Source organism: Phaseolus vulgaris, chromosome 8 (genome assembly GCF_051622355.1).
Source record: "Phaseolus vulgaris cultivar YP4 chromosome 8, ASM5162235v1, whole genome shotgun sequence".
NCBI classification, from domain to species: Eukaryota; Viridiplantae; Streptophyta; class Magnoliopsida; order Fabales; family Fabaceae; genus Phaseolus; species Phaseolus vulgaris.
In genome coordinates, this window is record NC_143505.1 from 59,928,607 (window position 1) to 59,955,852 (window position 27,246).

A 27,246-nucleotide genomic window follows, 5' to 3' on the forward strand; every position below is an offset into this window, starting at 1 on the left:
TAAGAAAAACATGTCATGAGTTTAATTTTGGTAAATGTTGAAGTTGTCAAGATCATAATATTGAAAATTGAACTAGTAGAAAAAGTCTCCTTACATATTTAGATAGATAAATACATAAATGTGTTTTAGTTTCAAGAAGGACAACCAAAATTAGGGATTAAAAAAATAAGGGAACATAATTATATTTTAACCTAAAATAAAACTGGAGAACATGCAGAGAATTAAAAGGCAGTTTCTTCCTGCACCCCTACATTTTTCTTCCTACACCCCACATTTTTGTAAATTTTGAAACTGACCTTCACCTGTTATTTGAATTCAGGATTTAGGAGTGTGTTACGGATTCATCAATCTGGAAGTGAATCATGTTGCATTCCGGAAGAGGAGGTGTTCTGGAAGCAAAGTTTGTATAAATTGTTGATTTTCGGATTGTTGAATCCATAAGCTTAATTTCTATTACGGATTGGTAGATCCAGAATGATTTTTTTCAATTATGAATTTTTGAATCCAGAATGCATATTTTTGAATTACGGATTGGTGGATTTGAAATGATTTTTTCAATTATAGATGTTTTGTATTTTTTTTTTATTTTGGATTAACACTGTCATTCATGTACTACCGAAAGCACCAATCTGGAAAATTACCGGACGCACTAATCCAAAATTTTACTGGAAGCACAAATCCGAAAATTTACCGGATTTCATAATCCAAAATAAAAAAAATGTACAGTTTTATATAGGAACAGTTTTGTCTTTGCGCAACCTTGTAGGGGTGCAGAAAAAAATGTAGGGGTGCAGGAAGAAACTGCCAAATGAAAAATAAAAGTGGGCCGAGAAGTAAAATGAAGACCTGGGCCGGGCTGGACTGGGCTTGAGTGGGCTTTAGAGAGTCCATATAGCATAGTGTGTCTGAAAGGTTCTATGCATTGGTATTGGTAAGGAAGAAAGTGTAGCGTTTCAGAGAGAAAGAGAAAGAGAAAGAAAGTGTGAAGATGGCGTCGAGCGGAGCGGTGCCGTTTTGGAGAGCAGCGGGTATGACCTACATCACATACTCTAACATATGCGCCAATCTGGTTAGAAATTGCCTCAAGGAACCCTACAAGGCCGAATCCCTCTCTCGCGAGAAGGTTCATTTCGCTCTCGCCAAATGGGTCGATGGAAAGCCTGAAAAACCTAGTAATCTTCTATTCTCTTCTCAAATTTCATCATCTATTTCACTTAATTTCATCCATTTTATTTTCAGATGAAAATATTGTAATCATTGTTAGACGTTTCATCTGTGTGTGGAGTATAGGAATTGATTCCCTTGTTCGCCCAAATCAATAACCCTAGTTTAGTCATCGCGAATTTTGATTTTTAGCTTCGTTTACCTTCCTCGTAACCATGTCGTGGGAGGATCAATTCCCGTTTTGTACGAATTAGCTTTCACCAGATCCTTCTATTTGGCATGCTCCATTTCTCTGTTTTTTTTTCATGTGTTTTTTAGTTGATGTTAAACACAGTTGATATGGTTTGGTAACCTTTGTCTCCTGTTTTGTTTTATTCTTAATATCATGTATGTATGTATGTATGTGTTTTTGTGTATGTACATTGCTCGTGGCATCCATGACTAATAGTTCCTATTTTGTGGAAACGAGATTGGTTGGGCTGAGACGTTGCCCTTGTTAAGGATCAATGGAGAATGCTTGTCACATGAGATTTACTTTGAGCATTTTCTGTTTTCATTTTCGAACAAGACGGGAAATGAAACTAAAGTATTTTTGGTTGATCATTAGAAAATAATTTCAGAAGATGTTCTTGAAATCAGGCTAAAATTTAGAATAAATTACTTGTTTTTATTTTCTGTGTTGTTTGTGCGTTTATTGATGAGCCATTGTAACATATTTTTTTAGAAGTAAAACAGGGAATTTATAATGAAAGTAAGAGATAAAATCATACACATTTTCTAAATTTTGAGATTGAAACTGAACAATTTTCAGAAAATAAAAAATAAATGAAAATGGAAAATGTTTTCGCAAACCAAAATTTCTCATTGCTGCAAACACAAATTTAGTGAAAAGGATTAATGGACAATTGTTTCACTACTACTGGGTTTTTCTTGGAAAGAGAAGATGGATATTGAATACAATATTGTGATGCGTGGGGAAGCATTCTAAACATACTTTTACGTGCTGAACAAACTTTTGAGCAAGAATACTCTTTATGTCCTTTACTGAAATTCTAAACATACATTTAGAAGGGGTGCACTATCTTGAGTTGACGACATTTTTCTGTTACTCATCGCCTAATGTTTTTCAGCCAACATCATGTTCGTGTTTTCTGATCAAAGTGCTCAATTTTCTTTTTCAGCTCTTCGTTCAGATACCCCAGACCATTGATTCGGAATGTTGTTGGAAGCTATAAAATGCACCAATCATTGAGATCTGGAAGTTGATTGTTATTTTGAACCTTTTATGTTTTTTTATGTTTAATTTCTTTTGTTTTTTTCTTCCCATGAAATGGAATATGTCTGGATTTTGATTCAGATGGTTATTCTTGTAATAAAGCTTAAACAGGTGATTTTTGAACTTAATGACAAAGTGGCTTTGTAACTTAATCTGCCTCCAGGTTCTGAAATGGGAAATCCTGAAATGAGAAAACTGCTCAACTATGTTAAGTTGGGTCATAAGTTTGTGATAGAATCCTACAATAAATTGAAATGCGTTAATTCATTATCACTTGCAAATTCATGAAGGCCATGTTTTAAACATGACTTTTTTTATGAAATATGAAATTTGAAGATTCATCAACACAGAATGCTCCATGGTTCATTTTATTATACTGTGTTCCTTATTAGGCTTTCAAATTTCAACTATGTTTGTAAAAGGAAAGTAGGATATATCATACCATATAGGAGTATGCAATACACCTGTCAACCAATGTTGCAAATAGCCATATTTTGGTGGTTAGAATGTCACTTTTTAATGGGCATCTGACTGATGATTTGGGATTAGCAATGGCCAAATGGCACTAATGAGTAGTGAATGAAAGTAAAAGAAAAATTACAAACAGAAAGTGACATCAATCAATCTAATAGTTAAATTTGCAGGGGAGCAGAGAATGACTGCACTTGCATAAAGATAGTGAAAAGGGAAAGTCTCACTCCATGAAAAATTGTGTATAATAGGATTAGTGTGGTGATTATTTTTCTTTAATTTATAAAAATATAAGATTATAATTTTGTTTTTGTCATTAAAATTAATTAAAAATTACATACTTGTGTATGAAACTGTTATAATATCTAGGTTAAAAAAATAATGATTATTTGAAATTGTCAATCTTAAGAGATTGTTAGATAAAAAATATTTATATTTGAACAAAATTTAATCAAAAAATATTTTTTATATTAAAATTAAGTAATAATATTTTTTTATAATTAATATTTATATATTGATTATATAAAATTATTTTCTTAATTATCAATAACTATATTTTATTATTATTTTATAATTATATTATAATTAATATTATTAAATATTTTATTATATTATTATATAATCAATTATATTATATATATAGTATATAATCGATTATTCATTATATATAATTAATTATAAAATAATAGAAAGCAGATAATATTTGTTTTTTATGTTTTTGAAGGGATCTTGTGAAATGTAGAAGGTAGGGAAATATGTATAAATTAAAAGAGTTGTTCAAATAGCCAGCTACATTCTCTCCAATGATGAAGTGACTAATGTTGATTATTCTCCTATGCTCTTTACTACGGTTTTCAGGTAGTCTCCTGCATGTGCTTCTTATTCTTTTGTTTTTTGTTTTTTTATTTTATTAAATGAGACCTATTATATATATAGTAGAAAAAAGAGATAAATAAATAAAAAAATTATAGTTATGTTAAAGTTAACCTAAGATTTCACTAGTTCCTCATACACACAATAATTCCACTAATTCATCCCAAAGCTATTAAAACACTCGTTTAGCAAACAAAAAAAACTAATAACTCAAATAATGATGTACTTTAAATCATGAAGGAGTACATGTTTTACTGAAATCAAAGGAATTATAATTGCATTATCAATTGTGACTCTTCAACTAGTTGACTAAAGAAAAATCAATTATTTCATTTTATTTTTCTTAATTCAACCATTTTCAATCAATAAGAGATAGAATTTTCTTTTATCTTCATATCTTGTTGTTTTTATTTTTTTTAAATGTATAAAATACAAAATTAAACCCATAAAATGCAGTCCATCTGAGGCTAATAATAATGCAAGTCACATTCTTAATTTAGATGATATAATAGATAATTTTTTTTTAAAAATTATAATAAAAAAAATATTTTCATTTATCATCAATTTAATTTTTTAAACATACACTTTTAGGTGCAAAGGGTAGATGATTTACCCGTAAACAAACAAAAAGGAAAGTTATTATTAGTTGAAGAAGTTAAGCGAAAAGCAAATTATTTTATTATTTATTTATGATTTTAAGAGAAGAAAAAAAAAAATTAGGCGTGGTGTGCTGGCAATCTTCTCCTCTCTTCTCTCTCCCTGGCACAAGTCTTAACTCTCTCTTACCATCACCGCTTTGTTAGGGATCAGAGAAATTGAAATTAAAATTAAGATTGAAACGACACGAAATAGAGTCTTCTCCTTTTCTTTTTCTGCTCTGTGCTGTTCAGTGTGCTTCCTCATTGATTCGTGCGTAGATCGATCTACGTTTTTGATTTCTGTGTTTGAATTTGAACCCTAAACTTCGGCGGTTGGTGATCTCGTCTCAGTTGGAGTCCGTTCATATGGCGACGGCGAAGACATCTCGGACGAGAAGTGCAGTGGCGAGTGCGAAGGAGAATGGACCTAAGCTTGAAGAAGGACTCAATCCCTTCAAGACTGAGAAATTCGACGCGGAGTCCTATGTGCAGTCCAATTGCTCCCTCAACGATAAGGTTCATTTCGTTTTTTCCTCTTTACTGTGTCCTATTAGCTGCGTATTCGGTGATCCGTTCCAAGCCTTTTTGCAATTGCGTTCGTTCCTACCTAGTTTTTTCAAACTCAGTTTAAATAAGAAATCTCTAATCGCAAGTGTTTAGATGCGGTTTCTGAGGTGAGGTGAGCACATCGGCTCCTTGCTGAATTTCTCCTCACGGGGAGAGGCATTTTTCTGCCGGAGCTAAAACAAAAGAAAGTAATGTACGATGAAAAATTGGTGAATGATTTCTCTTTCTTTTGCTTCAGTGGCATGTTACGGTAATTGTGTATTTGTTGATATCTCAATAATAGAAGCCTGATTGCTTATACCTAAATGATGCTTGTGTTGAGGCCTAGGAAGATAAGTCATCTGGTTAGAGTTAGACATATGAAGTTTATGGTTGCATCATTGCATGCTTCATTTCTTTTAATTTTCTATGGACAATAGAATCTAAGTTGATTTTAATTCAGAATAAAGTCCACTCCTAAAAGCTAGGAAGTGAAGAGAGGATAAGCTTTATTTTAGATTGGAGTATCATGTGTCATACCTTGGCAACATGCGATATCCTTTGTCTGTCAATCCTGTAATTCATAAAATTTACAGTTTGAGATGACTTTTATTTGTAATTGACTCCTTTTAGTGGCTGAAAAGGGAAAATTTGTAGTTTCTTTCCTATCTTCTCTATTCTCTATATGGCTATTAGATATATGTCTCCTTCATCATCTATTTAAGACTTATGTAGTTGTGAACTAACTTTCAACATGTTGTCTTAGCCACTTAGGCATAATTTTTTTTTCCAATTAGAGTCTAGTTTGACAAAGTACTCCACAAGCACTAAAAGGAGAAGAAAATAAGAAAAATGAAATTTTTTCTCCTTAAGCTAAAATTAACTTATGCAAATTAAAAAGATATTGGAGAAGCTAATACAAGAGATCTTCTACAAATTAGCTTCTGCATAAGCTAATTTTAGCTGCTAGAGAAACTTATTTGATTTATTTTTCTTATTTTCTTCTCCTATAAAGACTTTAGGAAAAAATTATCCAAACAGGGCTTTAGTCATTTGTAGTGCTGAAACCTGTTATTGGATACTTCTAGTTCCCACCAGGAAGAGAAAATTTTTTTTGACCTTCACATTAAGGGTGTGCTTGGGACAACTGCTGCAATTTTTTTATTATTTTAACAATCAATTATATGTATTATTGATTATAATCAGAATGTTCTTTTTTTGGATAAGTTTGTTGAAAAGTGATTGTAAGATAATTAAGTTCGTTTGGAAGCAAAAAACAATTTTGACATATGAAAAAGAGTGTATGATGCTGGAAAAATGGAACTGTTGAACAATAATCATAAGTTTCAAAATTTTCAACTTAAAAGAACAAATTATTTCTCCAGATTTTTTTTTATAAATTTAAGTTATTTTCCCAAACACAGATTATTTTAAAAACAACCTTTTTTCTGTAATAAAACAGCTGAAATCTAAGATTTCAGATGTTCCTAACATGTTCTAAGTAATGCTACTTTGTTCTTCAGGAAATTAAGCAATTATGCACATATTTGGTGGACTTGAAGAAGGCATCTGCTGAGGAGATGCGTCGAAGTGTCTATGCTAATTATGCTGCCTTCATTCGGTTAGTTGTGCCAGTTTGTATAAATATTTTGAAAACTTCATTGGTCCTTTTACTAATAAAGGAGATTCAAGGTTTTGAAATCAAGCTAAACTTCATTGGCTTCAGCCCCTAAATTCATTGGGGCCCTTTAAACTTTCTGTAATTGAAATTTCCCTCTGATATACTGATTTGCACAAACCATGCATACAAACCAAGGTAATCTATATAAACAAAATCACTTTGCCAATAAACACCAATGCTTTAGTGTTTCACAAATGGTCATCTACCACAGCCTAGTTATGCCTTTGTTTCCCCCTCATAGCTGAAGCATTTTGAGTGGTAGAGGAATAAAAATGATAATTCAACCAGTTCAGCCAGTCAAACCCCAACCAATTTGCGTTGTTTGAGTGGTTTTGAGGTTAGTTTTCATTCTCTGGCTTTGGAGTCTGGCTGGACCACTTACCAATTTAATTGGTTTGGTTTTGAAATTCTGGTTTGTATGCAATCTGTGTAAATCTTATTGTGCTTTAAAAATTCTACATATGTCCTAATATTTTAGTTGTAACACGGTATCAAATAAGTATTATACCACCATATCATTGCAAAAAAGGGTTTTTAGCATCTGACATTGATCATTCTTATTTTGTTTATGAGAAGTATCTCCCTGCATGTGTGTTGATAGGGGGAAAGACTTGTTCATTTACCTTCTATTTTACATTTCATAAACAAAACCACTTATATTAAAAAAAAACTTCCCCAAAACCCTCCTATTTTATAAATTGAGATACGAAACACAAAACCTTTCTTTAAATTAAATTGAGATAAATATTATTATTAAAGAGTTTGATCAATTACACAAACTCCCTTCTATTTTATATACATTACAAACAATCTGATACCAATACATTAATAAAAAAATTAAATTATTAATATTTAAAGATAAAAAAATGTTAAGATAACATTAAAATAATAAAGAAAATGAAAAAACATATTATTAATAACAAAATTATCAATGACAAGAATTCAAAATTATTGCAGTAAATAAAAACCATAACCATATGAACTACTAATAATAAAATCAATAAAATATTTTATTTTCTATTATTCAATTCATTAAAAAAAATAGTTGAATTGGATACTATTAATTATTAATGTGACTAAGCTTTTATTAGATTTTTGTTGAATATGAAATAATAATTAATTTTACTCTTTATTTTTATGTGTTATGCCAATAATATTGCAAAACTTGTCTTTTAAGGATTTAACAATTTCAATTTTTTACTATAATATGGTGGAATGTAAATGTAATGTATTTATCAAATGGAAGGGATTTTGTGTAGTGTTTAACAGATAGAGGATGTTTGTATAACGAGACAATCTATAATCTGGATATCAAAGTTATACCAAATAATAACAGTGGGTTTAAATGTAGCATATTTATAAAATAGGAGGAATTTTGTGTATGTTCTTGAAATAGAGGGAGTTTTGTGTAAGAAATGCAAAATAAAAGGGACATTAGAGTTGTTTACTCTTCTTTTTAATGTTTTACCCCTTCTAGTTTGGACCTAAAAAATTGCTGCTGCAATGTGTTTTAGCTACTGTTACTTAGCTGATATATTGTGGGTCATATTTTGAAATCTTAGCAATATTAATATTACAGAACATCCAAGGAGATATCAGATTTGGAGGGGGAGCTTTCATCTATTAGAAACCTTCTCTCCACACAAGCTGCCTTGATACATGGTTTAGCTGAAGGAGTTCACATCGATTCATTATCAATTTCAACGTCTGATGGTTTTTCTCTAAATGCTACATCAGATTCTGAAGATAAGGAGATATCAGACCTAGACAAATGGTTGGTAGAGTTTCCTGATCTCTTGGATGTTCTCTTGGCTGAAAGGCGAGTGGAAGAGGCTTTGGCTGCTCTTGATGAAGGAGAGCGTGTAGTTTCTGAGGCTAAAGAGATGAAATCTATCACCCCGTCAGTACTTTTGTCTCTACAGAATTCCATTGCTGAACGTAGACAAAAGCTAGCCGATCAGCTAACTGAAGCTGCTTGTCAGCCCTCCACACGTGGTTCTGAGCTCCGTGCATCGGTTTCCGCCCTTAAAAGACTTGGAGATGGTCCCCATGCCCACAGCTTGCTACTTAATGCCCATCAGCAACGGTATCAATATAACATGCAAATTCTTCGACCATCAAGCACCTCATATGGTGGAGCATATACTGCTGCTCTAGCCCAACTGGTATTCTCAGTAGTTGCTCAAGCTGCTAGTGATTCTTTGGCTATTTTCGGTGAGGAGCCAGCTTATACTTCAGAACTTGTGATGTGGGCTACTAAGCAAACAGAAGCTTTTGCTCTTCTAGTGAAAAGGCATGCATTAGCTTCATCAGCAGCTGCAGGAGGTTTAAGAGCTGCTGCAGAATGTGTTCAAATAGCATTGGGTCATTGCTCATTGTTGGAAGCTCGTGGTCTGGCTCTTTGTCCCGTGCTGTTGAAACTTTTTAGGCCTAGTGTTGAGCAAGCACTAGATGCTAATTTGAAACGAATTCAAGAGAGTACTGCTGCTTTGGCTGCAGCTGATGACTGGGTACTTACATACCCTCCTACAGCTAGTCGTCAGAGTAGTAGGCCTTCAAGTATATCCATGAGTAATACAACCGCATTTCAACATAAACTTACAAGCAGTGCCCATCGCTTCAATTTGATGGTTCAGGTGAGAATTTCAATTTTGACTTGTTAGACTGAAGTACTGAACAGAGATGTTGCTTTGCTTGGGACAGTGAGTAGATGTTCAAAAACTAAGTGTACTAAATATTTATTATTTCGATTCTTTAAGTGAATATACTTAGAATGTTGAATCTTTTCTATGTTTTCTGTGATCTTACTGAAGAAATAACTGCCTTCCTTCCTACCAAACACATACTCATCTGCACATTTTAATCTTGTTTAGATCTATACCAAGTTCTATGTATGTTTCCTGTTTGGTTTTGATGGGTTTATGTTGTTAATTCACTTAATGCTGAATGTTCTGTAACAGGACTTCTTCGAGGATGTAGGACCACTGCTTAGCATGCAGTTGGGGGGCCAAGCCCTGGAGGGATTGTTTCAAGTATTTAACTCCTATGTGAACATGCTCATAAAAGCATTACCTGGATCAATGGAGGAAGAGGCAGGCTTTGAAGATTCTGGAAACAAAATTGTACGCATGGCTGAGACTGAGAACCAGCAAATTGCATTGCTAGCAAATGCCTCATTACTAGCTGATGAACTACTTCCACGTGCAGCTATGAAGCTTTCCCCCATAAATCAAAATGCCTACAATGATGATAATCGAAGAAGAACCTCAGAAAGACAAAATCGTCATCCTGAACAAAGAGAATGGAGGAGAAGACTTGTTGGTTCAGTGGACAGATTAAAAGATACATTCTGTCGTCAACATGCACTGGACCTAATTTTTACTGAGGAAGGTGATAGTCATCTTACTGCTGACATGTATATAAATATGGATGGTAATGCCGAAGACGTTGAATGGCTTCCATCTTTTATTTTTCAGGTATTTCCGAAATCTGATTCTTTAGTGAAATTTTTCTACAGATTTTTGTATCTGCCTCATTGTTTGTAAGAGTGAATTTCAAACTGGGGAGTGCTAATAACACTGTTATTGGTTGAAATTTATTAATAATTACAAAGTGAAAAGTGAAACTCATTAAATGGGTATGAATAGGACCTGCAAAATTTTATGATTTTCATTAAGTTTCAGTAATAATGTGTTCAAATGAGTGTATTACTAAGCTTTTCTCTTTGAAATTTTCTTTCCATTCCCATGGTGCCAAGCATGTATGTTTTTTTGTAATATCTCATCTGAGTGGAAAAACTTGGAGACGGGGGTGTGGATTATTGCTTGCAACATGAAGCTCCATTCTGATTCTTTTATAGGCTCATGACTATAGATTCAATGTGTTGTCCCATTTCCGAGGATTGGTTTATTTTATTTCAAATCTAAGTATGCATTCTGGAATAGCTACTTAATTATGCTACTGAACGAAATAATTTTCTTGAAGTATCTGTTTCTATTAAGTGTCAACCTTAATCAGCTGGCTGACTACGGAAGTTGTTAGTCCTAATATACGAATACAATTTTCTATTTGTGTTCGTTCTTGTGGTTAAATGTCTCCCTCTGTCTACCAGAAGGGATTAAACATTGTGCTATTACACACACATCGACATCTTAAACACTAAAGAAATCATAATATATATGTTGTATATGTGCATAATTATCAAGCTTTAGGTACTAGCAGCGTAAGTATTTCTATCTTCTATATTCTAAAGACCGATTTTGTCATAGTCATCTATCACGCATGCAATATTAGTTTGTTTACACAATCATGACATAGGAACTCACTTTACTTTCACATCATCTTATTCATTGGATCTGGCTCCTGTAAATTGAGCAATTCACTCAGAGGGTAAAGTAAATAAATATCATCTATGAAAAAATCAAATGTTGATGTTACCATTCATGCACAACAAATCATGTTTGTGTTAGGATATTAACCATTTTCTCATCAACTAAACGATCAATGTTACCTACCGTACCTAATATTCTCTTTAAAGGGGTCAGATTGCTATTTATAAACATGATGCAGCAATAAGATGAATTTCTATCGGACGCAGGCGTAAAAAAGGGTCTACAGTTACAGTGTATATAAATTATATATGTGTGTAAATTGAGAGCATTGAAACATTTAACCTCCTATTTTCCCAAGCAGACATGATTGTTTTATATCTTCCTACAGTTTGATACTATCTTCCTATTTATTACCTATATGTGAATTTAATTTTCAAGCGGAGTCCTTATTGAATTTCTATAACAAATATATCCTCTATGGCCTTGTTCTACATTGGATATTCGATTACAGAGCCGTTATTCTTTATAACTTATTTGATACATGTTGGATTTTTCAAATGATTTTTTTTTTCTTTTGCAATATGAATTATCTTTCCTCTTGTGCTAAAGTCATTACAAATTCTCTTCTAACTTCATTGCCGAGTTATACTACAATATTATTCAAGTATCTCATGAGGCTATTATTTGATTGTTCAGGAGCTTTTTGTAAAACTAAACCGAATGGCCAATATAGCAGCAGATATGTTTGTAGGGAGGGAAAGATTTGCTACGCTGCTCTTGATGAGACTTACAGAAACTGTTATGTTGTGGCTTTCAGAAGACCAGAGCTTTTGGGATGATATTGAGGAAGGGCCCAGGCCTTTAGGTCCCCTTGGTCTTCAGCAGGTAGGATATTGGAGTTTGTTTTATTATAATATCATATATATTTCTTTTGTTTTGGTTGCTGAAATAACTGTTAAACCCATATGCCAAAGCAGACAAAAAATGACGCCTTTAAATGAATCTAAATAAGATAATTTTATTTAGGAAAAATATGTGCGACTCAAGTCTTCTATTACTTATATAGATCAAAGTCTGGTCCTTTTCTAACAAACAGAGCTGAAAAAAACTTTAAATAATGAAGACTAAATTGCAATTTTGGTCTGTATTTAATTCCTGATCCACGATTTAAAAATTGTGGTCTCTATTTAAAAATTTACTCCTATTTTTTTCGCAATTTTGATCTCCTATTTTAAAAACTTTGCAATTTTAGAGCCTCAATTTATATACATTTTATTTCTTTTATTTTGATCCAGTTGAACCTTAAACCAGACATCCATTCAGAGAACCATCAAAAGATAATTTAATTAATTAAAAATTTAAAAATAGAGGAGATAAACATAAGCAAAATTGTGTAACGAACCAAAATTTCCAATTTTATGAAATAGGAAAACCATAATCGTGGAAAAAAAGGTGGAGCCAAAGTTTTGGATAAAAGTTAAAGGGGGACCAAGTTTTAATTTAATTTATAATGAATACTTTCTAATTTATTTGAATAATACTAAAATAATTAATTGAAAGTAAGCATATAAATAATCCAAAACAAATTGGAAGGCATGAAAATAATCTACGTTACCCTAAATAATTACTGATTATTTTTCATTTGATGCAGCTTCTATATCATGATAGCGATTTTGTTCTTTTATCCAACTGTCAAATATCAGTTAGTCTGTGCTATAATAAAAATCATGGAGAAACCACTTTAACAATGCTAACCTCTTGGATTCTGGTCATACTTTCGTCTCCATTGTTGAAGGAGAACATATATTTTCATTGAAAAGTGAAGTTGTTCCTCCACCTGAAGAAAATTTTTCATGTTCTCTACTGTATTTTTTAAAAATTAAAGCGACTACATTGACCTTGCTGAATGATTTGTTCTCACAATCTTTAGAAGTGTATATGCCTAAACAGTGTTATAATGATTTGCCGACTCGGGAAATCAGTAGATGCAAACTTACATGGTTGAACCCCGTGAACAGAGAAGTTAATTGTGGCCACATAATTTTTTTCTTACGTTATGCAGTTCTACCTGGATATGAAGTTTGTCGTATGCTTTGCTTCGCACGGTCGATACTTGTCAAGAAATTTGCAACGAATTGTCAACGAGATTATAACAAAAGCGATGGCGGCATTTTCTGCAACAGGGATGGATCCATATAGGTACCGTTATCAGCATCAACATTCTATCATTAACATTAAGAAAAATGTTTGCAAATGTTTTTTCTGTTAAAAATTGTGATTTAAAAGGAATTTGTTATGTTAATATATATTGTGTTGCCAGAGAACTGCCAGAAGACGAATGGTTTAACGACTTATGTCAAGATGCAATGGAGAGACTTAGTGGAAAGCCAAAAGAAATAAATGGGGAGAAGGACCCTAACAGCCCTACTGCATCTGTTTCTGCTCAGTCAATTTCATCTGTCAGATCGCATAATAGTTCGTGAGGTATAGTTTCATCCTTGTAAATTAAGTCACTGTGAAATTGGTAGCAGATTTTTGTACTCTATGGAGATCTATCTCGTCATTGCTCCTGATGTTCTCCCTACGCAGCAATCGATTTCCCCATCATTTTTATCTTACTGAATTTATTGGGGGAATAACCCTGCTTTTCTGTAGATTAAGTTTTCCATAGTCAGGTGTTTGCCAATATTTTTTCCTCCTCTGTTGGTTTGTAAATGTTGACTTGATTATTTGGTTCGCATTCTCAAACATTATTCTTTTCAAATAAGTGTACTTAGTTTTTTGTTTTAAGTGGCTCCTCTTCTTTCAATGACACTGATTCTCAAGTTCACTGATTACATGACTAATTTAGCCCTTAAAATGTAATCTGTAAAACTAGGTTTTACATTTTAAAATATACAAGTTATACGTCAATAATTTAGTTTTGACTTAAAAGACAATCAAATTTATTTCTAAAGTAATTTCAAAAATACAATTATAATTTTAGATAAGGATCGATTCAACTTGTTTTAATTTAAGCAAAGTCCCCGAATGGTCATTATTACAATTGCAGAGACCAAATTAATGACATACAATTTTAAATGCCTTTCTATTGTTATAATTTATTTAGGAAATATTAAATTAACGATGGAATCATAACGATATGCAAACCAAAGTTTCAGTGTTAACGTGCATCCAAAACGGAAAATTGAATTCCATTAACATGTTCCGTGTTGTGAATGCATGATTAAACATTTGATAAACCTACTAAAATGTCATACCATTCCACTGGAAAATACTGCAAACGTAGTCAGGACAAAATGGCCATTAAATAACGGTCAACTGTTAGCTTTAGTTCTAACACAAGCATCCAGTACTTTGATGCATTGGTGTTGGGTATAATTGAATTTAGTACAACAATTAATGTCTCTAGTTGCAATTTTCATGGCAAAACTTGGACCACTATTCATAGATAATTATGAACCTAGTAGTAGTAGTAGTAGGATCCATTACTCCATTTTCCTCGGGATTTATTCTTGACCTATGAGTTTCTTCTATTACACAAATTAAACTTTTGGTACAATAGTAGATTTTCAAAACTAGCAGAGAATTAGCAAGTCAGTGAGCTGTTTAATAGTATAACTCAGGCGGCGACTTCACTTGATACTGGACAGAAGTTCCAACCTAATTTGATGGTAGAGTTCACCCAAGCAAACAAAGATTACCTGCAATGATATGACAGCAGCAGTAATAGATCTCCCATTATGAAAGGATGCTTTCGTCGTATTGAAATCCTGTATAAATCAGACAATATATAACTCCGCGGATTTCCTTTAAATAGGTCTCATCAACACCAATGCTCTGATTAAATGGAGTCATGAATGACGGATTGAATGGGGAAAAATGTTAAATATGGTGTAATGACAATGGTAATATGATAGTGGAAAGTAGCATGATCATTGCTATGGCATCCTTATTTCTCCTGACCCTAGCCAGGTCTTGATATGAAATCAAAGTATCACCGTAAGATGTCATGTCAAATAAGCACCAGATGAACCTAAAGTTAGAAAATAGAAGCCAAAAGCCTGTTTGAATAAGCATTCCTAATGCCAATGTACACAGAAAGTATATGACCATAAAGCACACAATTTAAACAAAATTTAGACCCATGCATCAATTCTACAGGTGATAATACCATCTAAACGCCTATATAATTAATCTGGGAACCAACACATGTTGCCAAGAAATGCATGTCCGATTAGTATAACATAGCCAAATGTATGTATATGATGCCACTGTGCATTCATTCACATGAGCAAGGATGCTAATGGCGATGACTTGATGATCAATGGATGCATGTGCAGCTGCAAGATGCATCCTATTATGTAGTAATATTTGTCGGAGCATAAAGAACAGAGTACATCCCCTTCAAGCTACTGATAAGTCAATGCTGGTAGAGCTCCATTAGCAGTAGCAACAGCAATTGGAATATTATCTTTCCTTTTTCCAAATGGATTTTTTGAATATCTACTAAGAAGTCAAGAAAAACACCAAAAGAATTCCGTGCACATAACAGGATGTAAAAATCACAACCAATTTTGTACCAAATTGAATGCAAAGAATGAGAGCTTTTGAATGCAAATTAAGGGATAATGGAAGATAGAAAAACAAAATCAACACTTAAAAAAATATAAAGCCCGAATCATAAGATTTACCATATAGTTTTGACCAATGAAAGCCCTAACACATGCAGCTGTATTCGTGTTAGATCATACTGCAAAACAATTAAAACCCTTTAAAAAAAATAATTGAATTGAAAGAAAACCATGGTTCTAGTATCATTGATGCACAGGCAAAGTAAACAAACAAATTCGTGGTATGTTGTTACAAATGCAAGCATTTTAGTGAAAAAGTCTTCAGTAGTCTCCAGAGCTACAACCCCATGCAGAGTCAGTTTTTAAAAAGTGAACATGTGAGAGGGGGGAATCAGAAAGAAAATATCAGGGTGCTTGACAATATAGAAAAGGATATTGTATCCGCATGCCAACGGAACCAGAACTTGGGATAACAGCACCCTGCAGATTATGGTGCACATTGGTAGCACTATTCACATCCTGCAATAGGTCATTGAATATTAAACTGAGGAAATATCATCAGAAGGAAAGGACAAGTATTCACCAATTAACAAGTTAGAAAATAGTTTAATAAAAGATCACTGACTTCAAACTCAATGAAGCAAACTGTATGCCTCTCCTGTCTCAAAATCTTCATTTGCTTAAAACCAGGTTGTCTGCAACACAAAGTTGTTCAAAAGATTGTTCCCCGTCTTTTGAGATAGAAAATGCCATGTAAACTGAACAGAAGAACCAGCGGTCAAGGGATAAATGTACTTACACACTGAAAAGGCCCCTTACTTCTTCCTCGTTTATGTTCTCTCCCAAGTTCCCAATAAACAGGGTGTTGCAAGGAGGATTATCTTTTGTGTTCTACACAAAATAATAAAGTCAAAGATAGTAGCACTATTAGTTATTGCATTATTATCAAAGTGAGATAGTAACAAAATAATTAACTCTAAATTAAATCAAACACCAAAAACCTCAGATAAGCTGGCAAAGAAAAAAAATAAAGCAAGATAAGAATTCAACTAAAAAGCACCTTGGACTTTTTCCAGCTATAAAATACTCATACTTTTGGATACTTCATGGTACGTGTTGAAGAAGTGTCCACATTTTTTAATGCGTTTTTATCCAATAAAACAAGAAACATGCGCGTAATATAAAAACATAGAAACATTGTCTCTTTATAAACCAAAGTTAGAATGTTCTATTTACATATGTAAATAATAGAAAGTAATTTATGATTGAAAAAAATGATTTATTAATTTTTATTTTATTTTGATAATAACTAAGAAATGTGTTTTTAATTTGGATTTGCACAATTGCAGTTATATACTTCTTATATTTCCTAAATTTTCATACATTTTTAAATATGTAACTTGCCCATATTGTATCTTATTATTTTATAATAATAGTATCACCGTAGCCGATCCATGTATCATATCCATGCATCATAGATTGTGATATTAGAAAATAAAGCCAGGCAAAAACCCGGAAAACACTCTATCATTACAAAAAAAAATGGCTTGGAACTACTATTCAAGGTAGTTTCTTGTAGTAATGAGATTTGTAGACCAGAACTACTCTTACATGTCTGGAACTAACGCTTTTTCCAATATAATTGTAAAACAACAGATTCAAGTATCCATACAGAAAATAACTCTTTAATGATATCAATTAATTTTATCTTGATTCCTTGTCAATAATAATCATAGCCAAAATAGGGATAGTTATCTGCCTAATATGCACACAGAATACCAGTTAGGTCAACATTCAACAATTTATCCACTAAACTCAAAGGCAAGTGCCTCCCCACCTATACCCACTTTGAAATAAAATACCAGAACTCTTACATGTCTGTTCAGCATGTCATGAACACAGTACTATGTGGATAAATTCCCCATTTGTTAAATAAATGTTGTGAAATAAATTATCCAGAGCAGAAATCAGATCCTTTGTGACCAGAGAGATTTTAAATGAGTAAGTGTTATATAGAATGGGTGTAAACCAGGATTAAAAACCGTCTTCCCTTTTACAATATGCTCTAAACATAACAAGACAAGGAGTGATAAATTAATCATTGATGGGGAAATAAAATCAAATGAAAATAAATGCACTAAACCCATGTCTCCTTTTAAAATATGAGCTAATCATTGCAAGACAAGGATTGATCATTGATGGTGAAATCAAGTGAAACTAAATGTGTTAACCCAAGTTCCCCTTTTAAAATATGAGCTGACCAGAGCAGGACATGTAGTGATGATATAATCATTGACTAGGAACATGAATACAGAGAATAAATTCACATCAAGTTAGTTTTCATGAGGAGAGTTTATAGAGAGACCACGCGCATATAAAGATTTCCTGAGGCAGTTCCAAACATACATTAAGCACAATTCATACTTTCAGCCACTCTCACCTGAACTGGAACATAACTGCTAGGTGCTGCTATGGGAGCAGGAGTAGGCATTGGTACAGGTGCAACGGGATAGCCCGCATATGGATCATATGGAGGAGGAGGCGGCGGAGCCATGTATCTGGACCATCAAAAAAATTGTCACAAACTAAAAGCAAACACAGTGAAACAAGTAAAATCAATACAAATGCAAACTAAAATTATTACATTGAGATAAAAATTTCTTCGTTTATTTTGGAGTGGGTGTCAAATATAGGTGGTGCTTACCCATGTGGCCCCCAAACAGGCGGCGGGGGAGGATGGAAAGGAGATGGAGATGTATAAGCAGTATGTGTATAATCCCCAGCCGTTCTTAACCGTTTACTTTGATCAAAAGCACCCGCCTCAGCTCCAATTCCTACAAAGAAACAACGAACCAAGAAATAGAGTTAGAAAATGCGAAGCAAGAAAAGGTTTCGGTTTCGGTTTCAGTTTCAGTTACAGCTAAAGATTGAACGGTAAAATAAGCTCACCCCTCTTCACGAAGAGATTCTTCTTGGCCATCTCAGTGTGGAGGACGGACTTGGTGTCGGGATCGAAGAGCATGTCTTGGAGAATGTCTTTGGCTGCGAGTGCTTGGTGCGGAGCGGAGAACAAAGCGAAACCCATTGGCTTTTCAGCTTTGAAATTCAATTGAGAAGCTTCGAAGCCGGGTAACCACCTCAGCAGATTCTGAAGCTCCCTCTCTTTCACGTCTTCCGGAAGACCGGTTATGAATATCGTTCGAACCTCGTCCCCGGCGTGTGGAGGAGCGGCCGCGGCGGCTGGAGGTGGCGGAGGAGGAGCCGCAGCCGCCGGAGGCCATTGCTGGTGGTATGGGTGGATGCCGGTGCCAGCCATTGCGTGGGTGCGATCAAACCCTAACCCTAACCCTAACCCTCGACTCAACCCCCAATCTCTTTTTTCTTCTATACACACTCCTCTCTCTCTCTCTCTCTCTCTCTCTCTCTCTCTCTCTCTCTCTCTTTCTCTCTCTCTCTCTCTTCTATAAAACAATGTTTGTAACAAATTTCCTTTTTTGTTTTTGAATTTTAAATGGATCTAAGAACTTCCACACCTCCCCAATAGAGTAATATTCATATTACATTGCACACTATATTTAAATTTTAAATCAATTACAAAATACTAAGTTTTTATTTCCTAATATATTAAATAAATTTATTGAAACATTGTCACCAGAAAAATCAATCTCTTTTTCTTATACACTTATTTAAATGATACACTATTTGAAACCATTGTTTCTGAAAATCAGAAGTAGATTCAATTGATTAATTACTAATTAATTAATATGGTAGTTACTAAAATTGGAATAATTCATAACTAATGAGAAGCTATTAGTTAAACAAGATTGTGTTTATCTTAGTCATCTTCTAAGTTGGATTTAAAATTTTAATATTTATTCTAACACGAGTTGGTTAAATTTATGATAACCTTCACAATACTTTTTATAGTATAGTTTTATTTAAATGTATAGTTTTAATTTTGTTCGTATTAATCTTTATTTTAAAAGCTATAAAATTTAAAATATAACAATGAATTTTTTTATATTATATATGTTATGTAATATATAAAATAAATTGTTTTATCTTATTTATTATTTAAATATTTTTTGTTTTTACTTATTTTATTAAGATATTTTTTAATAAAATATTGAGTTTATAATTGATTCTAATTTCACCTAATTAGTTATACACTTAACTTTCCCTTTAAATTTTCTCAATTTTGTAGAGAAAGTTTGGTGATAATATTTATTCATTCTATATTGTTTTACTCCCTTTTTTAACTCGTGCTAAATACGACATTTTTTCTTGATTATTGAATTATCTAGTTATTGATTAAATTATTCAATATAAAAAACCATATTATTGTTTTAGAATATTTTTTATCACTCGATTAAGTTAAAAAAACTAATAAAAATCAATTGTGATAATTGATTGTAAAAAGTCCGATATCATGAAAAAAAAAAGTTAAAGGAAGAAGACTAAGGTCCCAATATTTAGTGTTAAACTAGTATCTCAAATTATTACATTTCTACTCAAAATTCATCCTTCTGATATAATTTTAAAAAACTTGTAGGACAATTGAAGTTGCTGGCAACAAGAAAGAAAAATTAACAATGATTCAATAGTAAAAAAATGAAAACTAAATTCATAAGCAATTCATACCAAATATATATATATATATATATATATATATATATATATAATAATATAACTAAACTATTTAACATATTTATCTTTGTCCATAATTGGAAAAATCTGCTTGTTATACTGAAATAAGTTAACAATTCTATTTAAATAATATTATTTTTCATATTGTATAATTTATTGGATATTTAAATTTATTAGTCTATATAAGTTTGTCACGACTTACATTAATTTTTTTTATTATTGTGTAAAATGTTTTATATATTAAATATGTCTAAATATTTTTATTATTATTTAATCAATATCATCTATTTACAAATATAAATATAAATTTTATTTCATAGTTTATTTTAATATTTTTTTCATAGTATATTTTCTTGTTTACTTATAAGAAAGAATGTATTATTAGTTTTTTAAGTTTTTTCATAAATCGTTATACTTATACTAAATCTTTATTTTTATAAAATATTAACATTTGGGATGGAAACACGAGTTTTACCTTACATTTTGACACCTGAAGAAAGATAATAAAAAAAACAATAAAAATATAATAATGAGATATTTTTTAACAAATTTAAGTTATACAAAGCTTATAAAATCATTTCAATACGAGCAATGATAACAATAATAATAAAATTATAAAAAAACTAATAAAAAAATAAACAGTGTTCTAATACTTGATATAAAAATAACAAAAAAAGCAAATTACATTTACAATAAAATAATAATAGAAAATAATATTTTATTAAAAGTGAATAAAATAAAATAATATTTATTTAAGGGACAAGAGCATGCTTGCACATGGTTCACTCTCTCCTAATGTCTAAATGCTATTATAGTAATCTTAGTTGGTATTATTTTAGTGTCTGCATTTAATTTTTTACTACAAAAGATGATGATGCAAGAACAACTAGGAATATATTTAAGTAAGCATATCAAATCTTTCTGCTCAGGAATAAATAATTGTGGGTTTCATTTAGGAAGAAATGAATCTTATAATCAAATATTTGTTAGAAGTTTTTCTTGTTTGCATGCTTAGATATTCATATCAACAAAACACAGTTGTCTACTTAACATTAACCTTTGTATATTATCACAACACTATGTTACAGGCTTTTCTTTGTACGAACTGGGGTGAAGATACCCTTTTGAACTTTATCTTTAATGATAGCTTTTAAAGCATCTTTAGATGAAAGCAAATGGATTGCTCCTATTGCTTTGGACTTGAGCAAGTTCAAGTTGGTACATTACATTATTGGAGTGAGATTCTCTACATAAGTTGTTGAAAAACTCAGAAGAAAAATAAAGGAAAACTCAGAGGTGCACACACTACTCACTAGCTGCAAACAGCTAGTTTTATTCTGAAAATGATCCAATCGAAAGCCAAAACAAAATATATTGCATCCACGATTAGTCCACCAAAATGTGAAAACAGATCTAGATCATGTTGAAATGCAAGTGCACTCGAGAGAGTAGCAAAAACTAGAGAAATTGTCAAAAAAACATATTCTTTTTAACCAAAGTAGCTATTTTACTTCTGGTTAAAATCCGTAGATACTCATTATTTATGTATATACCATCATTAGTAACTACTACAGCTTGAGGAACACGAACTCTTCAATGGCAGGCACGGCTCCAATGTTGTCAAGAGCCTGCTTGTTTGGTTCTTCATCGACACCAATAGCCATGATAGCCTTCTTCCTGCGAGATGTCCTTCCCACGCTCATAAAGCTCACATTCACATTTTGCTCACCAAGTATGTTTCCAACACGACCAATCATGCCGGGCTGATCCACCTGTCGGCACAGGATTAGATTCCCTTCCAAGCTCACATCCACATCGAAAGACCCCACACATGTCAGGTGAGGTTCACCAAACTTCACTTTACCATCAATGTTGATGTGACCACCCTCTGCTACAGCACTTGCAAATTTGGAGTCCACACCTGATATCTGTACCTGGATGGAATCAAGAGGCAGCTCAGAAGATGAATCAACAACCACTTTTTCCTCACTTATGCGAAGCCCTTTCTGCTTTGCTATGAAATCAGCATTCACAAGGTTCACAATGGTGTTTGATATTGGCTCTATGATGCCCTTTGTAACCATGGCTCGCAGAAGTCTTGTGTCCAAGTCATCTGGGCCTCTGGCTGATCGATAAACCACCTTCACAGATTTTATCCCACTTCCTCCAGAAACCAACTGCACAGCAAGTCTCCCCAGCTTCTCAGCTAGCACCACATATGGGGCCAATTCTGACAGCACCTGACCATCACAAACCCACCATGTTTTGTTTCATTGATTGAAGTTGCAGTGTAGCAAAGGAACAACAAGAAGGTCACATTCACAATTCTTACCTCAGGAGCAACCATAGGAGCATTCACAGCAGTTGCTGAGAGTTCCCCTTTCAATGCTCCTAGCACAGCCTCAGCTATTTCAATAGCTACACCCTCCTGATGAAGTATAATTGGTCAGGAGATGATGTATATATATATATATATATATATATATATATATATGCTACACAACAGATCTGAAGGAAAAACAAACCTGTGCCTCTTTGGTGCTAGCTCCAAGATGAGGGGTAACAGTCACATTCTCGTGTTGCACTAGCTTACTTTCTTTGGATGGAGGCTCTTCAGTGAAGACATCAAGAGCTGCCTGCTCCACATGCAATTTAGACAAAGTTAGTAACTTGAGGCACCCTTATGTGATACTCACGAGCCACATTGGAGAGACTCATTGAAAATTGAAAAAGACAAAACTTGTATGCATAATAATCCTTTAGAATAATATAGCTATTAAGAGTTATTTGTCTTTAACTCTAATCAGAATTACCAAGAATATTATGCATAATCTATTTGTGCAAATTACCAAGGTCAGTTTTCAATTTTGATAGGAGACACTTGTATCTATGTCTTACTATTGAAAAAGGAAAGAAAAAAAGGTTGCAGAAAAGAGGTTGACCTGAGCAACGACTCCACTGTCAAGGGCTCTAACCAATGCATCTTCGTCAATAACTCCTCCTCTAGCAACGTTGACGATGCGAACTCCCTTCTTCATCTTTGCAAAAGTGTCGTCATTGAAGACCTTGTTGGTGGTTGGAGTGAGTGGCATGTGGAGGGAGATGAAATCTGCAGTGGAGATAGCCTGATCAAAGGGCACAAGATCCACACCAATAGCACGGGCTCTATCAGCCGGAGCATAAGGGTCGTGAGCAATCACGTGCATGCCCAACCCTTTTGCACGCCTCGCCACTTCAGATCCAACTTTTCCAAAACCCATCACCGCTAGTGTCTTTCCAACCATAGAAACTCCCACATACTTGCTTCTCTGCCATTTTCCTGCAAATTTTTCCACAAAATCACTCTCAATGGGTATCCACAAGAAGCCTTAATAAAGGAAAATTTGTACCCCAACACACGAACGAGTCAACAATTAGCACACGTAACATAACATAAAACGTTTTTCTCCATAACTACCTCAAGCAAACACAATACCTAACTAATTCTTTCATGTCTCAACCAACATGTCCCTAATAAATTATCACTTCAAAAGTTAAAACATCCATTTCTATTGATGATCATTAGTCCAACAAACTTTATTTCCATCGTTAAATTCAACAGCTAGACAAAATTTGCATTTATATCAAACTTAATTAACCTCGAAACTAGTTTGTGATCAGTTCACACATATACAAAACTTAGTTAAATTACATTTTTCTAATAATGCAGAATTAATTAATCTACTCATAAAATGAATTACACATTCATAAATAACTTTAAAATTGTAAGAAATCTTGTATATAGAAATTTAACGAAATGAATTAAAATTACATTTCTTAAAAAGTTTTTGAAAATGCAAATATGGTATGAACAGATACTATACTGACCATATATACATACACTTTTGATCGAATTACCAATCAATATAAAGTCTCAAGAACACTGAATCATGTGAAGACTAGATATATGCAAATGATCTGATGAAAGTATGGTATGCTATATAACATATAGATCAGATTACAGCTTCACTTATATAAACTATTTTGATCGTATGACTAAAAATATGTATATAAGATTGATCTGATAAGTTATATATGATATGAGATGATCCAACAGAGGCAACAAAAAAGAAGAAAAAGAGATCTCTGAAAAAGGGTTGATGATGGAAGAGGAAAGAAGAAAGAAGAAAGAAAAGGAGAATACCAGCTTTGGTGGAGGCGTCAGCCTGGGCAATGTTGCGGGCCATGGCAGCGAGGAGGGCGATGCCGTGCTCGGCAGCAGCAACGGTGTTGGCCGTGGGCGCGTTCACGACGAGGCAGCCAAACTCAGTGGCGGCTTGCAGATCCACGTTGTCAATGCCCACACCGGCTCTTCCCACCACCTTCAACCTCCCTTTCCCAGCTTCAAACACTTCCCTCGTCACCTTGGTGGCGCTCCTCACAATCAAAGCGTCGCAGCACGAGATCTTGCTGCAGAGCTCCTCCTGCGAGAGGTCGTACGCGCATTCCACGTGCCCCATACTGCGCAGCACCTCGAGCCCCGCCTCTCCAAGTTTCTCGGAGACCAAGATCGTTGGCCTATCGCCCAGAGACCCGACATCCTCGGACTTCGAGCTCCGCACCGAGGTTTCTGTCGCGTCAGCCGTTTTCAAAACATTGTTGACCGCCAAGCAGCGCTTGGAGAGGTTGACATGGGAGAGCTTTCGGTAGATGGGTAAGTGGGTGGTGCTGCTGATGAACGACACGTGAGAAAGTTTTGACTTTGATTCTGAAGAAGAAAGGGTGAAGGATGAGGGAAAGATGGGTTTGGTGCAGGCAGAGGATGCCATTGATTCTTTTTTCTTTTTTTTTTGCTTTTTCTTTTTTTCTGCTTTTTTCTGTTTCTTTGATCTCTCTCTGTTCCAATCCAACAAAAGCGTTAATGGGTCTTTATAGAATGATGAATGATCGCAAGGGAGAGGCACTGAATTTTGTTGGCTATATATAAAGCCAAGAAAGAAGGAGGAGTGTGCGCAAATGGGAGATATTTCTTATGCACAGGGTTTGGTTTGGTGGTCGATTTTTCTCACACTGGATCTTAAACTAATTAACTTTTTTCTTTTTGCAGAAAAAAAATAAATAATCGGGGTAGGTGAGTGAGAAGAACTCCATCACCAATCATAACAAAAATGTCTATTTTCATTTCCTCAAATTAAATAGTAAATCAAAAACGATGGTCTCAGAGCATTTCTTCTAAATACGTCTAACTCATAATTTTCCTATATAAAAAAGTTAAAAAGTATCTTAAAAGAGGTTACCAAAATAGTAAAAACAAACAAACAAAAATTGGATTGAGTGAGTGAACAGAGGTAGTGTAAAGTGATTAATTTCTCCATTAAAAAACTTACCAAATTTACGAAAAAACATGTTACTAGATGCATAATACATTCAAGGATCATCAATGGAGTTAATTCACTCCATTTATTGGCTATGTCATTGGTTTGAAAAACACACTCTCTCTCTCGCATTCGTCAACATAATGATCATGTACATTACTCACTTGATGCTTTTTTAAGTTTTTTTATTCCAGTGGCTAAACAATCATTGGTGAAGAGGTTAATTAGTGTGCGCGCAACCAAATTAGGTCCATTGATACACGAATCTTTTATCTTCAATATTTTTTTATTACAATGAACATATTCCTTGTAGATTTTACGAACCTGCCCAAACTCTGTTTCATCACACTAAAAAATGCTTTAATTTTGTTTTTTTAATTCAAAAGCACACGTCTTTCCATTTCACTGCTGAGTCAAACGTTCATATTCATGCTCGATTTTTTTCTTCCCTCTGGGTCCAGTACTGTTTTAAATCACAATAATAAAATTTCTCATCTACCAATAATTTCCCTGCAACACAAATCTGGACCGTAGATTATATTCTCTCTCCATATTCAGTGATCAATCAAGGACTAGGATTTTGCTACATACTTTGTCATGAAACCGTATGAGTTTGTTATAACTGTTTTACAGTGGTACAGTGATATTAGTTTGTTATAACTGTTTTTACAATGGTTATCAGTTATATATATATATGATTAGTTGCGGGTTATTAATATCAATATTGTTAATGATAAGTTCAACTAATTTAGGTCCGGTTATTAGACCATGATTTTTGTACAGTTGTTTATGTTTTATAGCGTTCTAGGTTATCTTTTGTCGGTGAGATTTTTACGTTGTTTGTAATTTATTTGTCTTTTGTGCATTTATTTTCTCTCTTGTGCTTTTTCCACATCATTTATAGCAGATTGAATGAATTTTGTGTAGCAGATGTATTATCCACATCACATGAAAGCAACTCCTGATAGCTATCATGAAAATTTAAAATTGGACCACTATATAGCATATTTGTAAATATATATGTAATAAATCACATAACGTAACATCCAGAGATATAAAAAATGAAGAAAAAAATGTAATAAAAGATTGATGAAAAATGAAGAAACGGATATGAGAAGAAAGAAAAGGAAAGTGATATATAAAAATATGATTTAAAAATAGAATTAACCTATTAAAGTTTGAAACGGTGGTGAATGATAGATCCCGTTTTGGAAATATAATAACATTTATGTAGCGCAGGGTGAAGAGTGAAAGGGTCCCATTTTAAAAATATTTGTGGAAATATAATAAATGGCACTAATTGTTGTTTGTGTTGTAAAGGAAAGGGTAGGGTAGGCGAGTTTCACTACTCTCACACTACTTTGACTCACTGTCCCATTGTTGTAGTAAAACCATAATTTAGTATTTTCTTTTCTCACCCCACCAACTATTTATAATTTAGGTTAAATCATTTTTCTAATTTAATAAATAATTTTAATTTAATTTTGTTTCTTCAAAAAAGCTATGAAGTATACTAATTAATACGTTGTAAAATTATAATTTGGTAAAACAGATTAGAGAAGTTGAACTAAATTAATAACGATAGAAATCATGGAACGAAATTCAAAAAGTTATTATAATAGTTAAAAAAAGACTATTTATTCTAATAAACTGTAAAATTAAGGAATTTCTTAAAAATAAAATGTGAGTTT

The 27,246-nt window shown here is 33.2% G+C and overlaps 4 protein-coding genes across 4 annotated transcripts; 2 read left to right on the plus strand and 2 right to left on the minus strand.

Moving 5' to 3' along the window:
• The first annotated feature begins 980 nt into the window (after positions 1–980).
• On the plus strand, positions 981–2,592 carry LOC137825939 (ATP synthase epsilon chain). The gene is made up of 2 exons (XM_068631752.2): positions 981–1,172; positions 2,346–2,592. The coding sequence occupies exons 1-2, from the start codon at positions 989–991 to the stop codon at positions 2,372–2,374; spliced, it is 213 nt and encodes a 70-aa protein (XP_068487853.1). The 5' UTR covers positions 981–988; the 3' UTR covers positions 2,375–2,592.
• Positions 2,593–4,492: 1,900 nt separating this feature from the next.
• On the plus strand, positions 4,493–13,770 carry EXO84B (exocyst complex component 84B). Its single transcript, XM_068633319.1, has 7 exons — positions 4,493–4,938; positions 6,492–6,589; positions 8,229–9,285; positions 9,610–10,125; positions 11,677–11,865; positions 13,043–13,179; positions 13,301–13,770. Exons 1-7 carry the CDS (start codon positions 4,789–4,791, stop codon positions 13,461–13,463), a joined length of 2,310 nt encoding a protein of 769 aa, XP_068489420.1. The 5' UTR covers positions 4,493–4,788; the 3' UTR covers positions 13,464–13,770.
• A 485-nt stretch (positions 13,771–14,255) lies between these two features.
• On the minus strand, positions 14,256–19,037 carry LOC137827108 (RNA-binding (RRM/RBD/RNP motifs) family protein). Its single transcript, XM_068633320.2, has 7 exons — positions 18,504–19,037; positions 18,259–18,388; positions 17,995–18,112; positions 16,354–16,445; positions 16,180–16,249; positions 15,987–16,073; positions 14,256–15,482 (listed from the first exon to the last, which is right to left on the minus strand). The coding sequence occupies exons 1-7, from the start codon at positions 18,868–18,870 to the stop codon at positions 15,393–15,395; spliced, it is 954 nt and encodes a 317-aa protein (XP_068489421.1). The 5' UTR covers positions 18,871–19,037; the 3' UTR covers positions 14,256–15,392.
• Positions 19,038–21,545: 2,508 nt separating this feature from the next.
• Positions 21,546–25,015, minus strand: LOC137826251 (D-3-phosphoglycerate dehydrogenase 2, chloroplastic). Its single transcript, XM_068632146.2, has 5 exons — positions 24,385–25,015; positions 23,144–23,520; positions 22,727–22,837; positions 22,534–22,629; positions 21,546–22,441 (listed from the first exon to the last, which is right to left on the minus strand). The coding sequence occupies exons 1-5, from the start codon at positions 25,007–25,009 to the stop codon at positions 21,770–21,772; spliced, it is 1,881 nt and encodes a 626-aa protein (XP_068488247.1). The 5' UTR covers positions 25,010–25,015; the 3' UTR covers positions 21,546–21,769.
• Between the last annotated feature and the right edge of the window lie 2,231 nt (positions 25,016–27,246).